The sequence below is a fragment of the Eleginops maclovinus genome, chromosome 16 (assembly GCF_036324505.1).
Source record: "Eleginops maclovinus isolate JMC-PN-2008 ecotype Puerto Natales chromosome 16, JC_Emac_rtc_rv5, whole genome shotgun sequence".
In the NCBI taxonomy this organism is placed as follows: domain Eukaryota; kingdom Metazoa; phylum Chordata; class Actinopteri; order Perciformes; family Eleginopidae; genus Eleginops; species Eleginops maclovinus.
The window spans coordinates 23948515-23968296 of NC_086364.1; the positions used below are offsets into that span (position 1 = coordinate 23948515).

Consider the following 19782-nt stretch of genomic DNA (forward strand, 5'->3'; position numbering starts at 1 on the left):
CCCGCCCCCGGCTCGTTGTCATTGTAGATTAATTTTAAAAAAGTAAGTTGGTCCCTCGTGGTGGGTGGGGAAAAAATAGAAATGGGACAAAGTGTTGACAAACGGCCCGCTGTGCACTGACGGGTCCATGTTGTCAATCTGTGCACTGAGTGTGTGTGCGTGTGTGTGTGTGTGTGTGTGTGTTTTGCAGACGGAGGGGCAGGTGAGGTAGAATGTGTCGGTACAGGTGAGGTGGGGAGGGGCTTGCAGAGGTCAGTGACATCACCATCACTATCTGTCTGTGATGGACCAATCAGAAGACAGCAGGGAGGCGGGGCTACGGTGTGATTGACAGGTTGGGAGTGCGGCGCAGTGTTTTTTTAAGGAAGAGACAACAAAACAAATGAGGTAATACGAAAAAATAAAAACCACTGGGTGTAATATGAGCGAGGTAATGAAGACAGGAGGTACGAGGTGGAAAGGTATTGTGTTAATATACTCATATATTTAGTGTACGTATTATCTGTTAGTGTTAATAAGTAGCACGATGCAGATTTAGTCATGCATTTAAAATGTTCTTCCATAAAGTAACCTAGCTATATTTTGAAGTACAGTAAGTGTTACTGTACGATACAAACTGTGGAATCACTTCATATGTAGCCTTTAGCTACGCTGCACTTTATTTTGAATAGGCTCAGAATGAATAATTACAGTTATAAGTTCTCAGGGTTGATATCAATCTATTTTCAAAGTTACAATACTGAGTATAACACTTCAAATGGTGAGGTTTACCAAAAAATGTTTGCTTAGCTTGTAAGCATTTTGAGCATCTTGAAGGACTCAGAGGACTTGCTTAACTTAGGCTGGCAACCCTTTGCTCCGTGCTAAAGTTACAACATCTAAAGATCAGTGTGGCACACCCCGTAAAGAATTAACGTGTAGCTTTTATGTATTGGGAAGAACCAGGCTAACAGTTTCCCTCTGTTTCCAGTCTTTGTGCTAAGCTAATCTAGCTGTAGCTTCATATTTTTGAGATATATGCATGGCACTCTCATCAAGAAAGCAGATATTTCCCAAAATGTTGAACTCTTGTTGCAATAAGCACTCACTATGATCTGTTGATGCAGTTGTACGACATTGAAGACAGCGCAGTTCCTTCTTAATGGAGTATTCTGATGCTAACACTCGTAGGATTTAAGTGACTGATCTATATGATTGAATACCTCAACTCAGAATCATGTAAACACATAACATATGACTAATTGGTTGAATGAGGAGCATTTAGTGGACGTACACCGTAGATAAAGGCTTCAGACGAGTGCTCCCACTGCTAGCACTAGCATAAAGCTACCTGAAGTCTCTCCAACACTGTGGTGTGGAAATACATTTGACTACATAACGAGGTAAGAGTGTCATGGTGTGTTTCAGACGGAGGTCAGTATGTGGGGGGGAGGTAGGTTGACAAACACTCAGACTGAAGGGGGGGATGGATTAAATGTATTAAGGAGACACATGGAGAGTTGATGGTCAGGTCCCAGAGATAAAACACTTTGCTGTGGTTGAGGTGACGGGGGGAGGGGGTTGCATTATTGTAGCTGTTTGTCCATACTGGTGCAACAGGAGATCACTGAGGAGGCTGGAGTTTGCATATGTTTGCACGGTACGGTCCTGGCAGTTTGTTAGGAATCTTAGGATAGAGTGGTGCAGAGATGTCGTATTCCCCCTGAAGGCATCATCTCCCTGGTCCAATGGGATTCCTCCGTGTGATTTCCATTCAGAAAACCATTGACTTCCAATTAGGGGAAAAGGAAGTGCTAAATTGACGAATCAAGTCAGGGTTTTTAGGACTCATTCCTGCACCACTCTGTGAACTGTGTGTGTGTGTCTGTGTGTGTGTGTGTGTGTGTGTGTGTTTCTATCAGGTGAAGTCGATGTGATTTGCTGGTGGCAGGTGCTGGGTCTCGTGAGAAAAAAAGGACAACAAACAAAGTTCACAGGGCACGTTCCCACTGAATTAAAAAAGACTGAAATCCAGTTTATGTCCTACTTTTGTTCTCCACCACAGACCCCCCCCCCACAAATGTATTTCCTTCCATGTTGAGGGTTCTTTTAAAGGGAGGGCCGTGGTGTCAACACTTCTCGAGTCACACTTCCTGGTCCTCGAAGACCTCCAGGAAGAGCGGGGGGAAGAGTTCGTTGGGACACTCCACCTTCATGTGCAGGAAGCGGCTGGCGTGGCACGCTCCGATCATCCGCAGGTCCGTCACCTTCATCAGCAGCTTGGGCCAGAAGTGGGGAATGTTGTGCTTCCTGTAGTTGATGTAATGTTCGAACGCCAGCAGGTACGCCTCCTGACACTGCTCGATCTTCTCCACGTTGGTGAGTCCTGATCGGTCTGTGGGGGGAGGCGGGGTACATTACATTTGCCTTACAGCGACTTACGATAAGTGCGTTCAAACACGCTTTGAATTCTGATTATTCTCAAAATTCTGGCTTTTCTCAGAAAATCTCCAAATTGAGATTTATTTTTAAGAATCTGAAAAATTCTGTACTTTCTATGACTTCTCACTTTTGCTGAAGATCTAAAAAATCGGACTTTTCAGATTTGTATTCTAATTTGAGTCCTTCTGCGTTCATACATATTGTTTTAATTCAATTTAATCAAAGTTTTATTTTCGATTCTGGAGCAAATGTCAATTTCCCTACAGGAAAAATAAAGGACTGTGTTTGATTTCTAATATTATACAGCGGAAAATTCAGGAATAAGAACAAGAAAGTTAGTTTGAATATTGACATCTCTTCACTGCATGCAGAACATCATAACTAATTACATTGCCTTATTTAATATATATATATAAACTGTATATAGACGACATAATGTCTCCCTGACCTGAGCTCATGAGCAGCACGGCCTGCATCAGCGCCACCTCCGAGTCGTCCAGGTTGAACTGAGCCAGGCTCTTGCCCAAATCAAAGATGGCGTCCGACACCACGCCCAGCCCGCCGTTCTTCAGCTGCTCCCGCTTCACCGCCATCTCTCCGTTCAGCGTCAGGGTCTCGCTTTCCGGGTCGTAGCGCACGGCGGCGCGCAGCGACATGATCTCCATGCAGCCGCCTTTCAGCAGGATGATCTGGTCCTCACAGGACAGCTGGGAACACCGGGACAAGCATCAGGAAACCATGCATCAACATCTCCTCCGATCAGAACATTTCATCCATTCGTAATGACTGAATAATACGGTGCATTTTGCAGTTTCTTTTTGAATGGATGATTTAAAAAATGTTTCTAAAATAAAAGTTATTATTGGAAGGAAGGAAAGTTCAAAAACAGATTTGGTTTTTTAAACAGCTGATTTCACAATAATTAAATAAACCTCTTTATTTTATTTTAAAAGGGATTTTTCTTTAAACGAGGTGTTTTTTTAAACTACTTCATTTTTGTGAAAATATATCTCTTCTAGAGGTCGTTAGAAAATATTTTATAGAAAACATTTTAGAGTAGTTTAGTTCGAATTGAGTCATTTTTGAGATACTGCCTTTTCTTAATGTGAGTTTTCTAAATGTATACATTTCTCAAATATTAAGTCATAAGGCAAGTTTCTGAATATGAAGTATTCTTTTTTTTGTAATTTATGAAAAATTAAGGTATTTTTAAAATGTTGCCTTTATTATTATTTGTCTTTTTTTAAATATATAATCTTTAACCATTTTTAGACTTTTTTGAAAATGTTGTCACTTTTTTTTAAAGGCTTTACTCCATTTTCACTCATGGAATACTCTGCTGTGCTGTACTGGACACACACACACACACACACACACACACACACACACACACACACACACACACACACACACACACACAGCGTTTCTAGAGAGATCAGTGAGCGGTGAGTCATCACATCTTCCATAGAGAGACAGGGAGAGATGGGGAGGATTATTTAGTGTAATATGAGCTGACAGGCAGGAAGAGGAAGTTTCCAATCAACAGCTCGTTAGCTAACGGCGCTCAGGAGACGCATCCGGAGTTAACGAGACGTTCAGATGTCAGCACACAAACAGAAGCTGTGTCTAAAATCACTGACAGACTTTCCCCACTTAGTGTGGGTCTTTCATGAGGAGGCACAGCGTTAACGAGCCCAGCTGAACCAGAGGATGCTACTACTCCTTGCTGCGTCTGATACTGGCTGGTGAACATTTTGGTTTTATATTCTCTTTCCTTTTGCAGTAATAGTCAACCCCGCTGTGCAATGGCTCGAGGATTTCTGATCTAATACAAACATTTTTCATAAAACAAGATTTTTGAAAATAGGAGTGATTTTTGAAAATATGCCTGTTTAAAAACATCTGGCACTTAATGTCTGCGGGAAATGCACGTACAGGTAAAGAGCTTCCCCGGCCACTACATGGTCACAATTCCCACACTGCACAATGTATTCAGTGTACAACATGCACTGTACTGAGGGGAGTGTCTAAATTGAGACACCATTAGTCCTAGTATTAAGTCTGATAAGGAACGGTTGTTGTGCGGTGGCCCAAAGAGGACCAAAGTGTACGACCACTGATACTGGGAGGCATTCTGGGGACGGATGGTCGACTGAAGTCCCCAGATATTAAGGTGAAGATATTCAGTGTTTAATTTACCTTTCGTACTTAACATTTTGATGCTGAACCGTTGGTACTGAAGCACTGTTTGAATGCAGAGTATTTCTACATTTAAGTATTGTTTCTTTTACTCACTTATAATACTGAGCACCTCCTCCCCCTGTGAACATACCTCTGAGAACATGGGGAGCTTCTTGGCGAAGTCGACGACGCGTGTGATGGCCGGGGTCATGATCTTGGTGAACTCGCTGAAGGCTTCCAGGTCCACCTTGTCTCCGTCGGAGGTGGGAATCATCGGACCCTGGCCGATATCATCCGACTGGAAACGGGACAAGAGAGGAACTGGAATTATTCTCAAGTTTGTTTCCTTTCTTGACAAATCTGCCGTTCATTTATTTGACCAAAAGAAGCAAAGAGAGGCAGTGGAAGGGAGCGAACTCCAACACATTTCCCTGAAACCACACATACTGCTGCGCATGTATCGCCCAGCGTGTTCAGTATGGACAGGTTTGGGATGGGGAAACATTTCTAGGCTCAGTACTTATTTCCATTTTCCATGGTATCATAGGTTAAGAGGACTTCATTCCTGCACAGGTATCTTAGTAAGTTTAAATAAAGCACGGACAAAGAAGAAGTACTGCAAAATTGTTCCACATCGTTCGATCACTGCTCTTGGCCGTCCTTCTATCCTCTGTAGGCCCTGAAGTGCTGCTCTCCCTAAGAGCGGTTTTATTTTGGCAGACCTTCAGACACGGTAATGTTGTTGACGGACACTGCCCTACTATGTGTTGCCTTTAACAATTGTTCCCTTTGTCCTTGAAGGCAGCCCTCATTGACGGCCCCTAGTGGCTGCGCTAACGGGGTTAAAAGAGCGTTCCAGAGTCGCTCTGACTTTCCTTTGGACTCCTTCCTGAGAGCCGCTACCTGTCTGGCACTATCTCTGGTTTACACTCCTCTTAACATTTCTGATTTAAATAATATTCTGTGTCTCAAAAAGCTCTTTATTTTTCTCATACTGCCTGTGCTTTTCACTCTCTGTCTGAAACCAGAGCTCTGATTGGTTAGCTGGCTGGCTCTGTTGGGATAGGTCCACCACTTAGAGATGTCCCGCCCCTTAGCCTACAATGTGTTGGAGCGCTAGCGGATCGCAGAGCGAAAGTTCCATAGTGATTTCACTGAAGTCAGTAAGTCCAATGGAGAATGTGAGTCCTTGCAGACCATTTACATGCACTCAAACCTGTGGAGGAAAACCCCTAAAGAGCATAATAGGGCCTCTTTAAATACAGTACATAAGTCCACCCTCATCCGTTATGCCCTTTCACGTTATTTTGTCTTGGCCTAAAAGCCGGGTTGTGACACATTGGGGGGCTCGTCCGGGACTTGACCTCTCGCCACCCAAGAGAGAATCCTACTCGTGGATCTTTGCACTCATGTAATGCTCGACTTTAACTTTGTTTAAGGTAACCGTCAGTGGTGGAGGCACATGCATGAGTCCCTGATGAAACCAGAGCTGTCAAAAAGGACAAGAAGCCGTCTCTCGTGCGGCGAGCTCGTGTCATTTTGGAAGTGGAACTTTGAGCGACGTTGTGTGGGCGCGGGATTTTGTAATAATGAGCTGCAGCACCATGAAAGCTGGGCTGAACTTCTGTGTGTACACGGCCAGTTACTAATACAAATCAGAGGGACAGGTCCACACAGTGTGAGCGAGGCTTACGCGTGGTAATCCCACCGAGTCGCCTGATCAGGCGAGCATTAATGAAAATATGACATCATTAATTATATTCCTTGGGTAAATTCCACATTGTGCTTTCATGGATTATGTTGCACACTCAAAAGCCGGTGAGCCTTCTGTAGATTTTACATACCAAGGCTTCAGTTTAGTTTCTACTATGAGTTAGCTTGCAACACATCACATGAAAAGATAATTGCATTTAAAGTCTAACACAGTGAGTCACCTGAGGGTGCATCTGACGACACATATTATTGACTCTCCACACTATTGTCTTTGGTCAATTTGGGAGGGCCAAGCTCCAATAAAGCAAATGGGCACCATTTAAAGTTTGCAGAATGGGCTATGAGCAGTTCCTGTTAGCATTGAGCCCGTGGATCAACAGACAGCTATTACTGGAGGACTATTGAAGTGAAGATCACGTAAACATGTGCCAGGCTTTACAGTTCTCTGACTGGATTTGAAAAGATGATGCTTACAGTGATCAGAGCAGGTAGGACCCAACTGCAGGCAATACCTTTATTTCCAGGCTAACGACATAACAAAACATACAGACCACACCTCCCACCTTCTTTAACTCACAGGCAAACAGAACTCTCTCTGCCCTGTGAAAGATTCCCACAACCACCACCACAAAACCAGAACTTAAATGCATGCAGAACTAATGGGAGGAGAAGACACAGACGGACCGTGAGATACGGAAACAAAAGCCTCCTTTTGAGTCTTTGATTTAACTTGATGTTGGATGGAAAGGCAGCAGCAGAAGAAGGCGTTCCTAGGTTAAATCCAATCCGTCAAAGGATCAACAAGAGCTCTAAAACACATTTGGGTTTTATTACGAACACGTGTCTCCAAACTAAAAGCTCACCAGGAACTTGCGCTTCTGTTTCCAGGCGGACCCCTGGGCATTGGTGTGCCGGTGGGCCTCCGTCACCATGCGGATCAGCTCCCACTCGGGGGTGTCGGGCTCCGGCCGGGTCTGCAGCGTCCGGACCATCTCCTCCCTCTTTCTCTTCTGCCGGTTCTCCTCGATCAGACGCCGCTTCGCCACGCGCTTGGAGTCGTCCAGCACCACTGAGAGGCGGGAAACATAACGGGGGTTAATGCTACATGCTACATGCTACATGTCATCACGCACTGTGACTGCAGGACTCTTTTTAATCTCTGATATCTGAACTGAAGCTGAATGACTATAGGTAACGTTAAAAGTAAATGATGGCTTTAATGTTTCTAAATGTCTAACGTGATGTAAACTGACTTTCTTGATTGGCTGTAATATCTATTTAAATGTGTATCATGTTTTTGCTGTCCCTGTTTGATTTTCCCTGTCCCGCTTTTTGTTTGAAGTCATTTCTTATTTATTTAAATGTATTTAAAATATATATATTTCATTTAGTTGTACATTGTTTTATATCTACTTCTTTATTTCATCTATTTAAACCTTTTGGGGGAAATTTCTGATTAACTTCCTTAATCCATGTGTTCAGTCTCACACACTCCACACCTGGAAATAATAAACACATATGACTTATTTTACAGACTCCATAGAGACCTGCATAACACCCAGGGAAATACTGACAGCTGAAAGGATAAATATATTAGGTTGCATTAAATTAAATGTATGTTCGTAATCTTCAAACACACCGTGAAACATATCTTGTTAATAAAGAGCCGTGTGTTTTTTATTTGGACATTTGTTCCACCCTTGTGATAGGAGTCAATTTCCTTTAAACACAGGAGCAGCTGTACGGCTGAATTAATTTAATATCATCCTGAACATGAAATCTGATTATGTGTGTGTTCCCTCTTTAAATAGGCACCCTGTTTTCAGAGCAGCCTTTCTTCCAGTGTAGAAATGTCCTTCTCTGTGCTTGTTGAAACCTATCCTCATGGGTTTCTCTGTTCTGCCAGCAGGGATATAATACTCACGGTCCATGGCCATGCCCACGGCGATGCACTTCTTGAAGCGGCACAGCTGGCACTGGTTGCGGGTGATCTTGTCGATGATGCAGCAGCCTTCATATTTACAGGAGTAGGCCGGGTGCAGGTTCTTCTGGATGGTTCTGCGGAAGAAGCCCTGAAAAGAGAGGAGGAAAGGGAGGGAGACGCAGAGGAGAGGGTTAAATAAAGGAAGGACAAGGGGGGCTTATGAAAACCAAGCAGAGATAGAAAAAGCATTCAGAGATTGACAGGAAATATGCAACTCAGAGACCTCCAAATAAAAGGCAGTGAATAAATGTTCTTGGTTCAAGATGTTTTCATTTTCCCTTTTTATAATCTATATTTTCTATTGTTTTTCAGAAATACTTTGTATTTGTATTTATTAAAAACCTTATTTTCATATTTTCTAAATTTCGATTTGCATATTTCAGTCTATTTATTTCCCCAAAATAATTTACTTCTGTTGGACTTTTTATATTTGTATTTCAGACATATCTTTACATTTGGGATACCTGAAAGAGAACCTTCATATGTTTTAAAGTGCTCCTTCTTTGTATTCATTTTGTTTGAATTTATTTTGAGTTGATTTAAAAACTTTTTTCATTTTGAAAAATGTTTTTATTTATTTCCACAAACTAATTTATTTAAGTATCATTTTCTTATTTTTTCAGACCTTTCTTCACACAGGAAAGAGGAAATAATGACCCCAAAAAGTCCTCAAAATTAAATTCAGTGATTAAACATTTTTCTGTGGCAATTACCAAAAGAACATGTGGTCTCTTATCTCATAAAATCTCTCTGAATGCATATCCAAATAAAGTGCAAACCAACAAAGACACATTTATTCAAATCTATGTGAAGACCTCCCAGCAGGACTTCAGTGCGTCTTATTTCCTGAGCAATTTCAGAGACAACAGGAGGCCGAGCATTGGAGAACACATCGCTGGGTTTTGTCTTCTGCATTACTGCCGATAAACAAAGACAACAAAGCTTACTGTCGAATAACTTCAGTAGCTCAGCATCAACCTGGATTCTGTTTCTGGTTTCCAAGAGTTTAAAGGAGACACATTTCGCTCCTCTAGGAGATGTGTAATCCAAATGTAATTCTCGTGAACACAAAGGGCTTCTGTCGGAGCCTTTAATTGGTTAATCGAAGAAAGAAAATGATATTAGACGCAACAATCCAAACTAAGGTTGAGACTTCTGTTGTACCTCGGCCAGCTGAGTCGTTACATCTAATTTATCCAACCTAAACATTCAAAATAGTTCCTCATATGGGATATTCTTATGCAGCTTCATAGGAAATATAAATATGACTTAATGGATTTTTCTCAGCTCAAAAGCATCAGACTTGGAGCTTTGATCCGATTTGTTGCTTGAATATAAAGTGAATTTGTTCTGTGAGACGGAGAGATAAAAACAGGCCCTTCTGTTAGCGCTGATAAAGAATTAAAAACGGATGTAGTTTCTAAATATTTGTCGTGCCAGAGGACAGTTTACTCTGGAGCCACATTCCTGAAGTGATGGAGATATTGAAGAGAACAGGCAAACATAATCAGGAGCAGATTCAATCAGCTGTTCAGGACAGAGCTGGTCACGTTAACCTCTTGGTTTTGTTTCAAGCTCCTCTTTCAAATCCAGGAACTATAAAAAGACACTGAACGAGTTCTTGTACAACGTGTGCTGGGGGGTGGGGGGGTGTCGTACCTTGCAGCCCTCGCAGGTGATGCAGCGGTAGTGGTACCCGGTGGCTTTGTCTCCACACACCACGCAGGGCTCGTCCTTCTCCAGGTAGCTGGGGATGTATCCTGGAACAGAGACACTAAGAGCTAGAGGAGAGGAGACAAGGTGGGGAGAGAAGGTGGTGAGGACGAGGGGTCAGGGAGGGAGGGAGGTGAGTGGTTACTGTTGTCTCTCAGGGAGGTTTCTATCGGAGGGAACGAGGAGAGGAGCTTCAATGCTTCCTTTGTTATCTCCTTTAGGTAACACTACAGCATCCTTTAGGAGAGGAAATGCCATCCCATAATCCCTTGCAGCTGCAGAATTCAACAATATGTTAAACCAGAAGGAGATCCTGTAGCACGGAGGTTTCCAGATGCTGACAGGTCTATTTTCTGGAGAAAATCTAAAAGAAAGTGCAGTGTCATCCAGAGGTCATGTGTGGTGTACACAGATATCTAAATGCACATGTCCTTAAATTCAATAAGAGGTTATCCTCATCTTTGAGTCACCATGCGGGACATTAAATGATTATTATTCACGTAAAAAAAGCCACCAATGAATTAAAACTGTCAATCGTGTCTGATTCTGTAGTTTTGAACCTTCAGAGGTCTGATTACAGATCTACAACCCCATGTGTTGTCACCTGCTGAGCTAACGAAGCCTCTGAGAGCAGAGACTAGGAAAATAAAACATGAGAGTATCTCACGATAGCTGCCCACTGCTCCTAGTACTAGGATGGGTTAAATGCAGAGGACCAATTTCACTGTGTGTGCTCTGCTGTGTGCATGTATGTGACTAATAAAGAGGGTTTCATCCTCCGATTCTACTTCTACTCAGCAATGACACATTAAACCTCAGGAGACATCATGTGATCCTCTGCACACTGGAGCAGGGTTAAAGGAATATCAAATTGTTTGTTTGTTTGTGGATAACAACACGAAGAGAGGATGCATGTTTACCTGACACGCTCTTCCCCGAACAATGGCTGTTCTTACTCTTTCTCTTCGGCACATCTGGCCACCTGACGGAGGAGAGAGAGACAGCACATTTAAACATACATTTTCAACTTTAATTATTATTAATAATTGTATTATTATTTGTTTTGTCATTAATTCATTTAATTATGATTATTTATTATTTGGCCTTCATTTGACTTTCTAGATCATCTTGTGTTTATATTAATATAACACTATATCATATTAATATTCTATGATGCAAACAGATGTAAAGCAGCAAATCCTCACACACTCAAATCTAATATAATCACAATAACCCAAAATCCCAGGGAGGAATCCCATTGGACCAGGGCGATGCTGCCTTCAGGGAACAACACAAAATACGACATCTCTGCACCACTGTGTATTTCCTTCCTGCTCTGTTTCCATCTCCTCTTTCAAAACTTCCACAGCGGTATTATGTAACAGCCCTCCCCTCCCCCCCCCCCCTCTGTTCCTCTCGTTGGCTGTCAAATCCACTTTGCCTCCCCCCCGCCCCCACCTCCATTCCAAAAAAGAAAAAATCCTGTGACGTCACAGTCTGCAGATCTGCCGCTGTGCACATGGCGAGACAGAACACACACACACACACACACACACACACACACACACACACACACACACACACACACACACACACACACACACACACACACACACACACACAGATTCAATAAATGTCATTTTATGGAGGTCAGGAAGGTGTTTCCACAACAGAAGTCGGTACTCAGACTCATCGGACAGAGGTGTAGTGACGATGCGAGCCATGGGGAGTCAGAGCACATAATAACACTTCCTATTATAATTACTGTGCAAAAATAACCGTTTAAATAAAGACGTAGTCGCCTTTAAACTGCGGGACGGTGTTCTCTGTGCAATTCAAGGCTTCGTTCATATTTTGGGCCACTAGGGGTCAGCAGAACCAGCTCAAAACACCTGAAAATATCCCTGTTCTTTAACTTCTGACGGGAAATGCGTTGCCTAACATCTGCCTATGAACACACGAGGAAGCATCCCAGCATTCCACCTGACACACCGTTCACTTCCCTCCCACTCCTGGAGGAAATATATCTGACTCTTCAGCTGCTAAATATTCTACTTTCTACAGATTATCTGGCCTATGTTCTTTGCTTTAATCTAAATATTTAACTTCCCATGTGATTGTCAGTCCTAAAACCCAACAATACTTCATAACAATTACCTAAGGAATAAGTAGAAAATAATCAAACCAGTTGCCCATTTTTCTCCTCTTTGATGAATCGCTGCAGCTCTTAAATGTTCTCCAGCTCTGCTCTGGCCCGCAGCAGTCAGTGTGTTCTTCAGTCAGAGTCTGGATCAGGATTATGGATTAACGGTTCAATACGAACGCCTGGTTTTACTTTTATGATCAGATTAGGGACTGAAAGAATGCTGATTTGTTGGCTAGAGCAGCGGTTTCTCTAGGAAGATCTGGTATGAGGTGATCAATTCTGGACGCCCGTATAAAAGATGGCGCAGCAGACCTAAACAACAACCAAAACAAGAACCAATGTAACCACTAAGACCAGCAGAACATCTGAAATACTTATACCTTATCATGGAGCGTTTTTATGATGAATATGTTAGCAAACAGTGGCCTTCTTTCCCACGATGAAGCATCTGACCATGCTTCAACATGTGAGGAAGCATGGTCAGGAGTTTCTCACAGATTTGAGACCATAATGCAGCAGCACTCTCACTGGTTTGGCTGGTTTGAAAATGAGTATATAATCATCTTCCCGTTCTCTCACAACACGGTGGCAGAAGTCATTTTTGAAACAGTGGGTCCTTTAGTTCAGTCCTTAAACGCACCACCATGGAAATGCATTACGTGCGTCCTGAAGGCATCAGCTGCTCGGTGCTGTGCTGGATAAAGCTTTACTGGGAATTGAGCATGCTTTCAGAGAACCACTAACATTAACAGAGATGAGGAAGAGTCACAGCTTCTCGCTCTCACCCAGGCAAGATCATCAACAACCGCAGCTGAAACAAAGTGCTGCACATGGAACCAAGACCAATGAAACAAAAACAGGAACAGAGTCTCATGCTGGGTTAAAAGCCAAGGAATAGAAATGGGTTTTAAGACGAGTTTTAAAAGCGGGCAGTGAAGGGGCTTGTCTAATGTGCAATGGGAGGTCGTTCCACAGTTCAGGACCGGCAGCGGAAAAAGGCTCTATCTGTTGAAGATAACGTAAAGTTTAAAATGATTTAACTACCAAACAAAATACCAAAGAAATGAATGACTGAGCAGTCCGAAAAGAATCAAGTTTCATTTAGAAAATTCCCCAAAAATTTAAATATAACTACTTTTAACTGAATAATCGTCAGGAAATCCAATTAGTGCATTAATGTCCTGAAGTACAACATTTACCGACATTACAAATAATACATGCTGACACACACACACACACACACACACACACACACACACACACACACACACACACACACACACACACACACACACACACACACACACACACACACACACACACACACACACACACACACACACACACACACACACACACACACACACACACACACACACACCGACCTGTTGATGCAGTACGGCTGCAGGATATGCATGTTGCTGATTCTGCAGGAGTTTGAGCGGAGCAGAGAGAAAGCGTGCGTCTCCTCCTGCAGCCTCAGCCTCCCAGCAGCAGCGCACGTGTCCCGCTCAGCATGCACACACTCGGATTAGTATCGCAACAGTTCCACTTCTTCAAAAGCAGGAGTGTGTGTGTGTGTGTGTGTGTGTGTGTGTGTGTGTGTGTGTGTGTGTGGAGGTCCTTAAATCCCCGGCCTGGAGCTGCTGCTGTCAGCGGAGAGAGGCTGGCTGTCTGCCTCACTGTGGCTGCTGGAGGGAGGCTGCTCTGGATATTCCCTCCCTCTCTCTCTCCCTATCTCACCCCTGTGTGTGTGGATCCTCCCCTGCCTGTCCTCACTTCCTCACTGTGTTCAGTTTATCCAATCTGACGCTGCAAAGTCACTTTCTTCTCTCATTTTGGTCTCCATTATAGACTTTCTTCTAGGGCTGCAACAAACGATTATCAATAATCTGCCAAATGTTTTAATCAGCTCGAGTCAAAAACTGAAAAAAAGTGGAAATTTCTCCACTTTCAAAAATGAAACATGATGCAGTTAATGCATGAATGTTACCTGAGGGAATTGAAAATAATCCAAACTAAAATGCGAGCGTTCGTATTAACAGAGCGTTCTATTTCTACAGACAATAGCAAAGTGATCACGGTTAGCCTCTAGATTGTCACAATATGTTTCTGAACATACATATGAAAGTGTAGGCTAAAGCTAAGGAGCTAAAGAGGGAATGAGCGGGTTAGCTACAGCTAAACGGATTCTTAAATGACTTCACTTTCGGTATCACCAAAAGTTAGCAGCTTAGAATAAACACATGCTACGTCCCAACAGTCCTCCGAGTTTATACTAACACACCATCCTTCCTACAATGCATGCCGTACACTCTTGCAATGTCTGAACGAAATCCGTGTCACGTAGCCGTCACTAGAAGCTACCATTAGCGAGCTAGCATCGTTATCATTCAATGCATTTACCTGCTTCATTAAAACCAATAGAATGAATGGTGGCTTCATTGTGTCACAAGGAAAACCCAGTTTCTTTTATTCGTACAGTAACAGAGCTTAAAGAGCTTATAGCTTAGCTTCAGCTAGGTTGCCATGATGAAGGTCGTTGAGTTTGAGAAGTGTCCAACATTCCTCACTCAAAATCTGGACCGTCATGAGAGTACTATCCGAGTACTCAGAGTGCTTTGTGCCATACTTTGCATTGGTACGCTCTTATGCATTCATACAGTTGATGCAAGCACAGAAGTATATTAACGCTCGTGCTTTCTCCTTCATCTCTCGTCTCGGTCACCTGGCATCTTGTTTTAATCCCCCCCGTCTCTTTCACCCCTTCCACTTTGCTCTCTTCATTTGGTCCCCAGGAGAACCTAACAGTTTCCGGTCTTCCTCACACTCACTCAGGCTTTAATGCTGACTGCGTTACATAACGGCGTTCTGAAGCAGTGTGCTGCAGTCTCCTGAGGACAGCGAGATGTTTCATATCTTGAGTTAGCCTGCAGCGGCTCTCTGGGGTCTGCAGGTTTAATCTCTGCCAGTTGTTGTGAAGCCCACATCTGGATCCAGGACCCCCTGAACAGGGCTGATTATAGAGGCTTCAAGCTGCCCAGCATGCAAGTTTACTTCACCCCGACATTTCACTGTACTTACAGGACCTACCAACCGGCTGTCCGTCCTACCTCCCTCTCTACCTCCCTACCTCCCTACCTCCCTACCTACCTACCTACCTACCTACCTCCTTCCCTCCCTCCCTACCCACCTCCCTCCCTCCCTACCAACCGGCTGTCCGTCCTACCTCCCTCCCTCCCTCCCTACCTAGCTACCTGACTACCTACCTACCTACCTACTTCCTCCCTCCCTACCCACCTCCCTCCCTCCTTCCCTCCCTACCAACCGGCTGTCCGTCCTCCCTCCCTCCCTCCCTACCTAGCTACCTACCTACCTACCTACCTTCCTACCTACCTACCTACCTACCTACCTACCTCCTACCTACCTACCTACCTACCTCCTACCTCCCTCCCTCCCTCCCTCCCTCCCTTTTGTCTCCCATTTCTGTTCTCAACATTTTTGAATTTACGACAAGTTCTTAAGAATCAGATTTTTTCCCAAAAAGATCAGATTCTTTTCATTATCTTGTTTCCTACACTTTTTGACTTTTGTTTCTAAATCTGGACTTTTCAAAATGTCTGTCCATTTTTTCAAAATGATCACTTCTTCCATTTCTGACATTGGCTGATGTTGTGGAGACTTTTCGGATCAATTCTTGGGATGATCTCACGTCCTAAAGTTTTTTTTTTAAAACTCTGGTGGTTTACCAACATGACATTGATGTTCTGTGTGTGTTTGTGTGACTCAGACATAATAGAGGGGGGGGGGAATCCGGGCATGAGGCAGCACTCACAAGGACACGTGTTTGCTCAATGACTCTGAGAAACACACACACACACACACACACACACACACACACACACACACACACACACACACACACACACACACACACACACACACACACACACACACACACACACACACACACACACACACACACCAAAACAAAGCGACAATCCTCTGATGTCACACACTCAGCGTCCTGATCTGTCCTCTGCTTTCTGAGGCTCCATCTGCCCTCACTGATCATAATCCAGACACACACACACACACACACACACACACACACAGGAAATGTAAAAGTAACTATACCAAATTGTAAAAAGTTTCAGAATCATATAAGTGACTAGGTTTTTAATAAATGATGCATTAATGTACACACACACACACACACACACACACACAGGACACACACACACAACACACACACACACACACACACACACACACACACACACACACACACACACACACACACACACACACACACACACACACACACACACACTTGTAGTCTGCTGATAAAAGCCCATCTGCTCCCACACAGGCTCAGCGGCCTCTACCAGATCCTAATCACCTCCCCAGGTAGAAGCTGCTAATACTTTGTGTACGACATGAAGGTTACCATGGTGACGGCTTCACCAACGCTCACAGTCACCAAAATAAAAGCCTCTCGTCTTCTCAAAACATGTTGGGCTAGAAAGGAACTACAGCACGGTCACATGACTTCAGGTCACCACCGCTAAGCTAAAGGCGGCTAATGTTGGGCTATAAAGGAACTACAGCACGGTCACATGACTTCACGTCTCCACCGCTAAGCTAAAGGCGGCTAATGTTGGGCTATAAAGGAACTACAGCACGGTCACATGACTTCACGTCTCCACCGCTAAGCTAAAGGCGGCTAATGTTGGGCTATAAAGGAACTACAGCACGGTCACATGACTTCACGTCACCACCGCTAAGCTAAAGGCGGCTAATGTTGGGCTATAAAGGAACTACAGCACGGTCACATGACTTCACGTCACCACCGCTAAGCTAAAGGAGGCTAATGTTGGGCATGATGACGTCTAGTCGTCTCATTTAGACACTTGTTTACAGCCTCCGTTTTTTATAGTGGGGTATTTACTGATGTATTTCTTCTCGTATAATGAATGTCTCCTCAGTTTGTGTGAACCACAGACCTTATTTGAGGCTAAAAACCAAAAACACATTCAGAAAACCATTGACCTCCAGACCAGGGAAGAGGATATGCTGACTCATTTCATGTGTCTCTATACTCTGTAACTCAAGTATCATGGGGTTTAAATTTTAGCTCGGTGTTCACTTCTACTTCTCTGTTATTTATTGAAGCTGAGTGTGTGTGTGTGTGTGTGTGTGTGTGTGTGTGTGTGTGTGTGTGTGTGTGTGTGGTGTGTGTCTGCACGTGTCTGATGGCGTAGTGTGTGCAGATTGCAGCGTGACAGAATGTTCTGTCTTCCTTTTTTTACCTCTCCAAAAAAATACCAACCACACTGCGCCCCTCCCTCTCCTCTTTCTATTTATAAAGCTGCACAAGCACTCATCTGTTATTAATCACTTGTTCTTCTGAGAATCCTCCTCACACTAAACTTTCATCCCTGAGAAATGCATCCATACTCCTCCACTCTTCTTTATAATATTCAACAAAATATAAAATATCATGTGAAAAACCGCATTCATTCATTCTCTCATCCATCACTGCTATCCAGCAATCATCTCTTCTCATGATTACATCACACACACACACACACACACACACACACACACACACACACACACACACACACACACACACACACACACACACACACACACACACACACACACACACACACACACACACACACACACACACACACACACACACACACACACTCACCCTTTCTCGTCTCCCTCTGAGTTGCTGTCCTGCTTGTTGGACATTGGTTCCATGTAGCCTCAGTCCTGTCCGGCAGCCAATCACAGGACAGGAGGAGGTGGGCCTCGAGCTGGCCAGCCTGCTCAGCATTCGCCGGCGGGCCCGTCACTCGACAGCCATCTGATAGTCTGCGTAGGGATTGGTTGAGAGGGGCACAGGGGGGCGGGACATCAGTGGAAGCATCAGAACGCTGGAGAGAGAAAACAGACATTAAAATCATCATAAAATATGAAGTAAAAATATATAGAGATATATACACATCTTGAAATAAAGCCTTTAATATATTCTTTTTATATTTATAATGTTAATATATTAAATAGCTCTTATGATTTGAATATTGATTTTAATGTTACTTTATTCCATATTTGATTTGATTCAATTATTTGGTTTGTTAATGTATACCACGATAAACTTTACATCATCATAATATTGTCTATTAATTAATTTTGATATACTTTTAAACATAAAAAACATCATATTTTTTATATATTGGTTTTGTTAACACACTACAGTTTTAATAATATCTAAACAAATATTGTTTGCTTTATTAGGTTGGTCCATAATTTATTCCTATTTTTAACAATGAGTAAATAAAAGGTAATTTAAGGAGGTTCAGTTCTTTTATCTCCTTCGAAGCAGTTTATGAACTTTATTCAATTGAATTAATTAAGCTGTTCATTCCCAGAAAAGCACACATAAAGTAACCCTTAGGTTAAATGATATCACGGTTTTACTCCTCCTTATTGTTCATTTATTATAGGACGCTAATGTCCAGACTATAATTTTAGACTAAACCGAAGGAAGGAGTTTTAAACAAATCAAATCGTGTCCGATCTTTTGTCTCGGTTCGTTCTTCTTTCTCCTCGCTGCATGCTTTTATTCTGACTTCACAAAGACTCCTCTGTGTTCACAGTCCTGCATCCATTACAGGAAACAGACAAATCTAATTTTCCATAAGGTCCTCACAACGCTCGACTGGAACTCAGGGGGAACTCTACTGCAGACTTCACAGCTACATGACCCAGTGAGAGAGTGCAGAGGAGCAGGGGGGTGATAACACATGTTATTTACACTGGCGCCTTCCAAGGCTGGCAAGGTAGCCGTGCAAGACACACAAACAAACAAGACAGTATAATCAATAACAATAGAAGACGTGTGATCAGGGAGGATATGCCAGTGTGAAGAGACATGATTTGAAAATGGGTTAAATAAAAACTAAAGAATCAAATATTATTTATTTCATAAATTTCTTAAAATATTTGAATTTGATTTTTTCCTCTTTTTTGATTTAACTTCTTATGTTTGCATCATTTTTTCTGTTGGATTTTACTTGATCTTGTATTGCACATTTTTTCTTAAAATCCTTATATTTATATACATTTATATTTGAAAGGGAGCCACTGTGAGGCTGTGGGATACCCTGTAAGACCCTCAGTGGTCCCTCCTGTGAGGAGCAGCCACAGGAGGGCAGCAGAGTCTCATCATGTGACCTCAGCTGACCTCCCCTCACTCTGCAGGAACACACAGGTACATGCATTTTAAAACCCTCTTTTATTTAAATGTGGATTATCTATGTTGTAATTTAATTCAATCATTAAATCTATGCTGTACATCTGTCTGTCCTGGGGTAGGGGGGGGGGATCCTCCTCTGTGGTTCTCCACCAGGTTAATTGCAGGGTTTCTTTAGGTAGAAGAAGACATGGTAGCTGTTCGTTACTGCGAGGGTCTCAGTGCATCTGAACAGACCGTGAAGCCCTCCGAGCCTCTGGGTTCTTTGCGGGATATATAATATGTACTGATTTATTTACAAGGCAAATTGCTAATATTATATAGCAGGGGAGACAATAACACCATCCGGTTAAT

At 42.9% G+C, this 19782-nt stretch overlaps 1 protein-coding gene and 1 long non-coding RNA gene across 4 annotated transcripts in view; one reads left to right on the forward strand and one right to left on the reverse strand.

Annotated features, from left to right (window-relative positions):
- LOC134878066 (thyroid hormone receptor alpha) overlaps window positions 1-19782 on the reverse strand; it is an 88917-nt gene continuing 69135 nt past the window's right edge. For 2 of the 3 annotated variants that reach the window (XM_063903851.1, XM_063903850.1), the window contains 8 exons: window positions 17881-18109; window positions 10933-10994; window positions 9959-10080; window positions 8240-8387; window positions 7179-7384; window positions 4754-4900; window positions 2870-3128; window positions 1-2374 (listed from right to left, as the gene is read on the reverse strand). In XM_063903851.1, the coding sequence (XP_063759921.1) occupies window positions 2124-2374; window positions 2870-3128; window positions 4754-4900; window positions 7179-7384; window positions 8240-8387; window positions 9959-10080; window positions 10933-10994; window positions 17881-17933 (1248 nt within the window). In that variant the 5' untranslated portion in view covers window positions 17934-18109 and the 3' untranslated portion in view covers window positions 1-2123. Of the gene's footprint in view, window positions 2375-2869; window positions 3129-4753; window positions 4901-7178; window positions 7385-8239; window positions 8388-9958; window positions 10081-10932; window positions 10995-13543; window positions 13760-17880; window positions 18110-19782 lie in introns of those variants that run through there. The other variant, XM_063903852.1, reaches the window with a different exon arrangement.
- On the forward strand, window positions 4487-8703 carry LOC134878082 (uncharacterized). The gene is made up of 3 exons (XR_010167650.1): window positions 4487-4939; window positions 7204-7506; window positions 8225-8703. It is a non-coding gene; the product is annotated as an uncharacterized LOC134878082 (long non-coding RNA).